Source organism: Petaurus breviceps, unplaced genomic scaffold (assembly GCF_028583685.1).
Source record: "Petaurus breviceps papuanus isolate PSGF00001 unplaced genomic scaffold, PetGlider_PUasm1.0 96820, whole genome shotgun sequence".
NCBI lineage: Eukaryota > Metazoa > Chordata > Mammalia > Diprotodontia > Petauridae > Petaurus > Petaurus breviceps.
Window position 1 is genome coordinate 1 of NW_027187448.1, and position 10,085 is coordinate 10,085.

General features: G+C 46.1%; 1 protein-coding gene across 1 annotated transcript; it reads right to left on the reverse strand.

The window, feature by feature from the left end:
• Positions 1–3,114: 3,114 nt before the first annotated feature.
• LOC138155638 (serine/threonine-protein kinase 40) lies at positions 3,115–9,561 on the reverse strand. The gene is made up of 5 exons (XM_069080902.1): positions 9,422–9,561; positions 8,103–8,188; positions 7,637–7,780; positions 4,121–4,348; positions 3,115–3,192 (listed from the first exon to the last, which is right to left on the reverse strand). Exons 1-5 carry the CDS (start codon positions 9,531–9,533, stop codon positions 3,136–3,138), a joined length of 627 nt encoding a protein of 208 aa, XP_068937003.1. The 5' UTR covers positions 9,534–9,561; the 3' UTR covers positions 3,115–3,135.
• Between the last annotated feature and the right edge of the window lie 524 nt (positions 9,562–10,085).

The following is a 10,085-nucleotide window of genomic DNA, read 5'->3' on the forward strand; positions in this document are numbered from 1 at the left end:
GAGAGAAGGACAGAGAAGGAGTGAGAGAAAGAAAGACAGACAGAAACAGGGAGAGAGAGAGAGATGGGGAGAGGGAAAGAGAGAGGGAGGGAGAGAGAAGCAGAAGAGAGGGGAAAAGAAAGAGAAAAAGGAACTGCCCTAAACCTACAGTAACCCCAATGATGATTCATCATTTCACTTTTTCCAATGAAGGGGTGAACACCACCACTGTCATCATGTACTTCTTGTAAAAAGTTCTTTTTGTTTTCCCTACACCAGAAGAGTTCCTGACTCTTTTACCAGAAAACTGTACTGGAAGTCATTAGTTTCTTTGTTCCCTTCTTTAAGGCTGAGAGCAGAAGCAACTTAACCAAGTGAAAGGCATGAGAAAAATCTGCTTCAAGGTAGATGAGGGGGATTTTGGCACTGATGGAAGTGTAGCCAAGAGGTGGAAGTGGATGAATCGGGAAGTCACCAGGGCAGCAGAGAGGACCTGGCTTTGGAGGCAGCACTTGGGCCCCTGGGCACTCGAGGTCTCTGCTGGACTTCCAGATCCAAGAAGGTACTTGCAGCAGTGATAGAGGGAATGTGCGGACTAGTAGAATGGGTTACTGAGTCACTGACGGAAATAGCAATCAAACTATTTATTATTTAGTCCCACCAACCCTACTTACAGAATGATACTGAATATGGACAGTGGGAACCACAAGGTTTTTCTTTTTCTTTCTAAAATAAATGCTTCACTAATGTTCTTTGATTGCTGTTGTTTTTGACAACCTATGCCTCATTCTGCACCCAGAGTCCACCTCCAAGGCCAAGAGAGCAGAGCATGCTTTAATTACTCTCACTCCTCTAGTCAGAACAGAGAAGCACACAAGTGTTAGAGTCATGACTCAACAGACACCACTCTGGTCAGACAGAGGAGGGATGAGAACTCTGTGCTGTCTACACACACAGGCCACCTCCTAGTTCTAAGCCCCAGCCTTCCAATTCCAAACAGCCTGAATCTCAGCCAAATAAGCCAGGTTTACCTCTTTCTGAGAACCTGATCAGTATTCTCTTTAAGGGACTCAGAGGAGCCACTAAGAGCTGACACATCCTGTGACCCTCTTCATCAGCCCCGGTCTAGAGTTTGCTTCAACACTCAAAAAGGGTTAATCGATAAGGAACAGACAGCCAACACAGACCTAGAAGCACACACGCACGCACGCCCTAGTGTCTGATGACACCTTAGTCTTTAACCACTTTCTTCTGGAAGTAGGAGACCCAACACTTCCTAGGTGTGTCCTTCAGTCACAGGTTTTCTATAGTATCTTGGTGCTGCAGTAGAGAGAGTGCTAGGTCTGGACTTTGGAAGACCTGGGTTCAAATCTAGCCTCAGACATTAGCTGTGTGACCCTGGGCAAGTCACTTAACCTGCCTGCCTCAGTTTCCTCAACTGTAAAATGGTGGTAACAGCACCTACTTTGTAGGATTGCTGTGAGGATCAAGTGAGATAAGCACTTAGTACAGGACCTGGCACACAATAGGTGCTGAGTAAATGCTTATTCCCTTCCCTCCCCCTCCTCCTCCCAAAATCGTACTGCTAACCCTTTAGTCAGCTGGAGGTCAAGACAGTCCTGTGACTCCCCTGACCCTACCCTTTCAGCAGATCTTCTTGTTCCCTCGGTTTGTGAGGCTATCAAGAGTTTCCACAGAAAGACAACTTTGAAGCAAATGCCATTTCCCTGCCTGAGCCAGGACCGCCACTGACCTGCTGGGCCATGCCCCATTTCTTCCCTCTTCAAGAAAGAGTGAAAGATCTTCAGGTAACATTTCTGAGGTAATTACCTTTGGGTCTGAAAGACAAGCCTATCTTCCTTAGCAAATCAACAGCAACAGGAGATAAAAGAATATAATTCTTGGCATTTCTCACTGTGTTTTTTTTTTTTGCCTCTGTACTTCCAGGATCACAGATCTGTAACTTTGAGACAACCTTTAAGAAAACCTCACCATCTTCCAGCCACCCTGGTGATGGGCCCCTCCTCGTTAGGCTGTTTATCAAACAGTCTTATCCACTAGAGCCTGGACTACTTTGGTGGGATGTAGCTACCATGGCTCAGAAAGGGGCAACAGCCTCAAAGAACAAGTGATAATTGCATCCATGCGATGACGAGAACTGTGTGTGTGTATAAATGTACAGGGCTACCCCAGTGTGTGGAGGATAAAAGGGGCCCAGGCTGATTTGTGGTGATATTCTCAGGGCAGTGGGCTCCCTGAACTGGGGACTCTTTCAGAAAATAGAGGTTCCTGTGTCACTGAAAGGAGCTTAGAATCAGTGGTCGCTGAAAGAAACGAAGGATGCCCAGAGCTGGGAGGAAGAGTGTCCGACCTGTCCTTGCCGAGGAATTCTCTTGCCCACAACGTGCCTCACAAGTGGTCCCCCAGGCTCCTTCCTCAAAGGCCTCTGGTGAGACTCACTCACTCCCTACAGAAACAGCTGGCCTGACGCTGGGGCAGGTTGGTAGTTTTCCACCTAATCGGAAAACTGCCTCTGCAGTTAGCTGCCTTGCACTCTGGGGCCAAGGGAAAAAAGCTTTGTCACAAAGCTCTCTCCAAACATCTGAAGGGCTAAGACCATATCTCTTGTTCATTCAAGTGGGATCTGCATAGTACATGATTTCTAGTCCGATTTACACAATAATCACTGTCCTATGGAGACGGGAAGGTGATTTTTAGCTGTGGTCGAGGCAGGGCAAATTGCGGTGGGACCATCATCTCCTTTGTTCTGGCTACCATGTGCTTAGAGTCAGCCTGAGATTTTGTTAGCTCACCACACTAGTTAGTGTCACATTTTGGATTTCCTGGAACTAAATCTGCGTCTAGTCTTTTTGGAGGGGGGAAGGCAAGGCAATTGGGGTTAAGTGACTTGTCCAAGGTCACACAGCTAGTACATGTTAAGGGTCTGAGGTCACATTTGAACTCAGGTCCTCCTGACTTCAGGGCCGGTGCTCTGTTCACTGTGCCACCCAGCTGTCCCACCCTTCAGTCTTTTGGCCACCCCTATCCTGTCTACATTTCTGAACCCAAAATGTTGTCAAACATGAGCTGTTGTTGACAAAATCATATAAAACCTGCCTCGATCTCAAGATTAATAAGCCAGTGAGAAAAGGTCACTCACCTTTTGTTCAGCACCATATTGCCAAGCTTCAGGTCTCTGTGCACAATGTTTTTCTGCAAAACAGCAGGCATTGAGAAAGTGCTGATTGTGGACTGGAGTTATTTAGACACTCACAACAAATTCAAGCCCCCTAAAAGCTTACGGCCTTTAGAGGCCACTGGGCCCAAGGATGGACTCTAAAATGTCCCCAAAGAAGCTGATCACAGAGCATGTGCTTGACATCTCTAATGAGAGAACTTGTCTCACATGTCAGAAATGCTTTCCTTTTCAGTTCTTACTCTGATGTACAACATTCAAGAGAATCCAAGAATCTGCTAACTTTGTTAACTCATGTGGGAAGGAAACTGGATTTTAGAACCCAAAGTTCTCACTAAACCCCACCCGACTGCTCCCGATACTGCCATCACGGGTTCATCCATACCCACAATTCCCAATATTGTGGATGAAGTGATATTACCAACTGACTTGAAACAAGACAGGTGTGGACAGTTCTAGCTAAGATGAGAACTCAAAGGACAATCAGGGACTCAAAATCACAAACCCTAACAAATTCTCTATGGTGACTCATCTGTTGGAATGACATGGACCTACTTTTTATTTGCAATAGACTGACAAAACTTTCACACTGATTTTTAATATCTTAATCAACTGAACCTATTTGTAATTGACTCTTATAGGTCATGCTCTGGCCTGGTTTTAGGTTTGAAGGGTCTCAAACCCAAGAAATGTGCTGTGTGTAGGTGCTACTGCTCTTAACCTGGTTTATACTGAATTCCACCACTGTCTTTCTTGAAGTTGCTGAGCCATCATCACTACTCAGATGGCTGAGAAAACAGAAGCTCTGGCAGGATTCACGGCAAGTCTTGTAACTGTTAAGGAAGCTGAGACACTCATCCATCCTCACCCTTTGTCTAGTACTCGAAAGGTAACGTACTCTATGGTCTAGAGGAGAAAGAAGAGCCGGGCGTGGCAGCCGCTCACCTTGTGCAGAGCTTCCACCACTCGGACCACATCGTAGAATATAACGACTGTCTCCCTTTCGCTGAGTCGCTTTTCCTTTATGACGTAATGCTGCAGGTTGATCAGGTCTGCGGTCTTGTCACTGAAGTCATGTGCACAAAGGCAGTCCAGGACTAGACAGATGCGCTTTTTCATTTTCTTGACCATCCGAGTAGATTCCATGTCCTCCACGATTTCACAAGCTCGGTCCTAGGAGGAAAGTGGTTCTGTGACACTGGCTAGCACTGGAACCTCCCATTTGGATTACAGCATGGACAGGGGAGCAAGAAAGATGGGCTGAGTAGTAGTACAGGATTGTGGGATGGGAATGAAGTGATCATGGAATCAGTCAACATTACCTAACCTTTGATGTGCCAAGAGCTACACCCAGCAAACAAGCCTAGCTCCAGTGCCTGGCATGGCATCCCAGAGGAGCACATTCAAACACTGCCAAATTGTACAGCCAAAGAAGCGGCTGGCCATATTCATAAATGGAAGGACTTATGTTCACAAACAAGTGTTCATTAAGCTCCACGTTTTTATCAGAATCAAAGACAAGTGAACCCAGAGCCACAAGCTTAAAGCAAAAGCATCAAATGACTGATAAGACTTCTGTCACTCTTCTCACAAGGTGTGTTCCCGTTGGGGATGGGGGGCGTGGTGGGGGTCTTAGGAGGAGATGGAGGTGTTCATTCTCCCTGTTCTATCATTCTTCAACATCCCAGCCATTTCTTCATTGGCTGCCAGCTGTTCTGTTTGGTTCTGAACCCACATCATCATCAGGCACCCCCCACCCCCAGCTCATCACTAGGAAATAATTCCTTATCATGGAGACCTCGTCAGCTTTGATCTTCACACATCAACAATGCCCCCAACTGCTTCTGCCCTCTGACTGGAAGGCAGAGCCAAGCCGTTCCCCAGGCTCCCTTTACAAGCATTCAGAATCCCAGCAATCTCTTTATCAGCCCCCAGCTGCTCTGCTTGGCTTTGACTTTACCACCGTCTTTGTCATGTCCACAAGCCAGGCACCCTTGGCATGGTCTTTCAGCTTTCATGTACTGTCATCTCCTAGGCAGGACTGGCTTTCTTATTTGTATTCTCAGTATTTAACAAAGTGGTTGGCACAAAGGAGGTGCTTAATCAATGTTTACTGTATTATATTATATCTAGGTCGCAGTGTGAATTCTGTTCCCATAAGACAGTAGAGGTTAAGTAGAGGTCAGCCCTGGGAAGCTCCTAGGATTTCAAATACATTTTCACAATCTTACTGAAAAGCACAACCACTTCTTTCAACATCATCAATCCTACTCAGGAACTGAGGGTTTCTGGCCACTTTCCCTCTTTAAGATTTAAGCTGAACTAAGATAACAAGAAAGACTTTTGAGCTTTCATCGTCCTCTCCCTTTCTTCAACAACGTGCTCTGCCACCCAGCTTGTGGTCATCTAAGGTCACTCAAGATTCCCTAGAATCACAGAACTCCAGTTAGAAGGGACCGCAGAAGCCAGCTAGTTCAACACTGTCATTTTATAATTAAGGAAACTGAGGACCAAAGCTGAAGGGACTCGGCTGAATCTGGTTCCAAGGGCAGTTCAGTGGCAGGGCTGGGACTAGAGCCCCAGTGACCTCTCCACCCTCCCCCCCCCCCCCCCCCCCCCCCCCCAGAAGCACTTACTATCTGTACCAAACATTTGGTGCTTATCAAACAGTGTTTGTATTCTAATCTTTGTATGCATGGACTTTATCTTTCCAACTGGCTTCTAAGATCTTTGAGGTCAGAGATCATACCTTATATGTTGAATTACCCAGAGCACTAAGTGCAGGGCCTGGTGTAAAGGATATGCTCAATACTTATCGACTGACTAATAAAGCTCTCTAGTATTTTAAAATAACGTGTACAAAAAAATGATTAAATCACAAGTACTCTGGTCCTCTGGTGTAAGCTGTTAAGAAAATAAAAACTACTGTGGTGGCTAGGTGGCGCAGTTAATAGAGCACTGGCCCTACAGGCAGGAGGACCTGAGTTCAAATCCGGCCTTAGACACTTAACACAAAAACTAGCCGCATGACCTTGGGCAAGTCACTTAACCCCAATTACCCTCAAAAAAAAAAAAGAAAAGAAAACTACTCTCAATATACCTTAGATAAGAAAAACTTCTGAATTACTCATTTCTACTCTGGGTTCCCTCCAGAGTCTCTGAAGGCAAATCTAAACACAAAGACCTCATGGACATAACTTCTACCATTCATTCCTCTGGACTAATCTACTGAGGAGCAAAGGTCCAGCAGTGCCTGATCACCCATCAGGGGAATGAATACTTTCTGCCCTCAGCTAATGCTTTCAGGACCCCCCCCCCCCCAAATAACTGGCCCCTTCCAGGACAGGTAGGAGAATGCCCCCTCTCAGAATGGTGACTCATTTCTCTCCTAAGAACCGTTTTTCTCTTTTATTTTAAAGGTGTCAGAGCCCCTTTAAAGATACAGATTTTTACTTTTATTTTTTTGGAGGGGGGAAGGCAGGGCAATTGGGGTGAAGTGACTTGCCCAAGGTCACACAGCTAGTAAATGCTAAGTGTCTGAGGGACAGATCTGAACTCAGGTCCTCCTGACTCCAGGGCTGGTGCTCTATTCACTATGCCACCTAACTGCTCCAAGGACACAGATTTTTAATGAGCACATTTACAAAAGGATTCCTAACCAGCCAATGCAACTTGAGTGATTTGTTTTCTGCCCGAAGGAGCAGCAGGCCCGAATGGTGAGTCCAGCAAATGCCTAAAGGAGATACCTTATTCATGGGAACTGAAGCCATTTCTGGTCATTTTGAGGTGATATAGAAGCCCTCTAGCTTCTTGTTTTATTACTTTTCTTACATTTCTCAAGAAGTCAAGGCCACTTTGGAGAAGAGAGCTCAAATCTATCCCCAAAGTTCTTTTGTCTTTAACAGACTTCCTGGCTTTTCCCCTTTACCCAGAAAAGCTGCTTTTCAAAGAAATCATGACCATTTAAAATGTATACTGTTTATGTTCTGGCTAGAGTTGATCATAGTGACCAAGACCAATGGGTCAGCCAGTAAACAATGTCCTCTGAATAACCTCCCTCAGCTCCTAAGGAAGCCCTGATTCACTGGGGTGGTGCTGCATAGGAAATATCATGATGAGGAATGACTCTCTGGGGAGGGGGATGGGATAGAGAGGAAAAAAAAATAGGGGATATAAAAACAAAAGACAGAAATAAAAAAAATTAACATGATGGGGGCAGCTAGGTGGTACAGTGAGTAAAGCGCCGGCCTTGAAGTAAGGAGAACACGAGTTCAGTTCAGCCTCAGACACTTAACACAAAAACTAGCCATATAACCTTGGGCAAGTTACTTAACCCCAACTGCCCTCCAAAAGGGGAAAAAAAAATGAACACAAGGAGATATTGCAAAGTAGAATGGCAAGCCAGGCCCAAGAAGTGGCAGGAGGCTCACAGAGTTGGCCTGCCCCATTTCTGCCCTTTACCTGGAAGAGCCCATGGTGGTGAACTACGCCATCCTGAGTGTGGAGAAGGGAAAGCAGAGAATATTCCGTGTGTAACAGCATCTTGCCTTGCCTTTCCTCTTGGGTCTCGAGGCCTTGTTCCCCCCGTTCTTCGAGGGTCAGAATCTTTAGGGAAAAGGAAAAGAAAGCCTTACTGTATTTGTTGTTCATTAAACCAAATGATCGTTAGGACTAGGTAGGAATAGTAGAGAGGTTTCACTTCTAAAGCATATGGAAGACTGAACAAGGCTTTTCAAAAGTGACTGCTCTAATTTTATGTACATATAAATTCATCTAAACCAAGAGTTGTAGAGAGTGACAAAATGTGTGAACCTAACTGCTTCAAGGTAAAAATGTAGTCACACTACTCATGTGAAAGCAACACTGGTGTGAAGCTACCTAGGATGCACAAGCAGTCAGAAATATGGAGGCTTTCTCTTCTTCCTACCTTTAGCTGATAGAAGTCATCTGTCCCGTCTTTCCTTGCCAAACACTGGACAATGCTGGGCACTGGTGAGTTACCTAATCGAGGACCTGAGGGCACAGAGTGGAAAAGGTCTGTATGCATTTCAGCGGCCATGCCTAGCACAGTGGGGCATCATTAAGATCCTATATCCCACGCGTCTACAGCTACCGGGGGCCTCCACGGGCAGCCAACCCAACTCTGCTAAGATCCTCAATCCTGTTCTCACTGGGCAGTCTTTCCTATAAAAACAAAGCGATGGGGTTTTAAAGTCTCCTTGAACAATACCATGTCTACAAAAAAGAAGCTTTTCACATACTATGGGTGTGCCTGCAGCACTTCTATGGAGGGAGGTCCCTGATTCAAGTGGGGGAGGGACTAGATGATCCCCTTCTAGCTCTAAGATTCTGTGACTCACTGTTCTTGTCCCGTTGTCAAGTCCACACATCCAAGGGTGTTGTGTCACGCAATCTAGCACATACCTGATCTCTGCCCCTCAGTGTTGAGGGCAGAGTTTACTAAGACCGCTTGCCTAACACAACTAGCTTCTGTCTACAGGCAATCTGGGCTTCTGGGGTCAGTGCCTAGTGCAGAGTAGGCGCTTAATAAACGCTTATGGGACAGACAACATTTACTGAGGTGGCTCAATGTAATCACAATATAAATTGTAAACCCCAGAACATAAAATCCGGCCAATCAACCCATTCAATTCCCATCACATTCTGGTTCCTCTCCGTTTGTAAGTTTCTTTTCTCAAGCATGCTGACACCAAGTGCTCTTATTCACAAACTGTCTGCCCAATTTTACAGGTGCTTGGGAGTCACAGCAACGCCTTTCTGGGATTACCTATGTACTGTTCAGGCACCACCCCACAGCAATCACGGGGATCTCTTAGGTGAGCTCTAAACCAAGTACGATTTGATCTCATGGTAAAATAGAGCAAGTATACCTCCCCTATGTCCCAAATGGACTCGGGGGGTTGGGGAGAGGGCAAGAGGACAAGCAGCATTTTCAGGGAAAAGAGAAAGGACCCATCAAGTCAGCAGACACACATACACGGGCACACTCTAATGAAGGTATTCAGCTTCAAATAGCTGCTAACTTCCTACTTCACAATTCCCCCAAGATAGTGAAAACAAACAAACGACCTTTAGTTTACTACAGGAGCCCCGATAGTTATGTGGCTGAATCCACGAGCTCTGCACGTGTGCTCCTACCGGCACACTGCTGCTCCATTCAGGCAGCACATGGAAGAGGCGTAAGCCAGCCTGCTCTGGACAACTGAGCAAACAAGGCTGACTTACCTAGGATAAACGGCCCAGCTCTCTTTGCATTATTCCCGGAAATGCTGCTCCCAAGCGCCTTCGCCCGGGCGGGCGCTTCCCCGGCTCCTCTGTCTGATGCCCTCCGCTTCATCCTCAGCTCTGGGAGAGAAGGAAGAGATCCCCCCCAATGAATGACTATGTTGGCTCGCTCCCCAGCCTCTGACTTGCCACTGTATCAGGAAGCCGCCTCCTCTTCCTCTGGTACAGGGGCAGTACTCGCCAAGTACTGGGCTAACTGGGGGCTTAAGATGCCTGCAAGGCAGAGAGGCAGAATTGGGCCAGAGGTAGGAAAAGCAGCATCTACTGACCGATGCCATGTGTCTGACATGCAACATAGGAGATTTCTGCAGAAGCTGAAGGCAGCATGAGCCCAGGCCTAGGAGTCAGAAGACCTGAACCCGGTCCCACTGCCAACATTTACAAGCCATGTGTCACTCACAAGTCCTAGTTTCTCCTATTAAAATGGGGATAACATTTGTACTCATTGGACTGTTGTGAGGAAAGGACCATATAAATTGCAAATTACTATATAAACTTGAGCTCTGATTATTATTTTTATTATTAGTAGTAGCAATTTTAGTTTACAAATATGGGTCCTACCTCCAAAAGAGAAAACCAGTACCCACAGAACTTGCACCAAGGA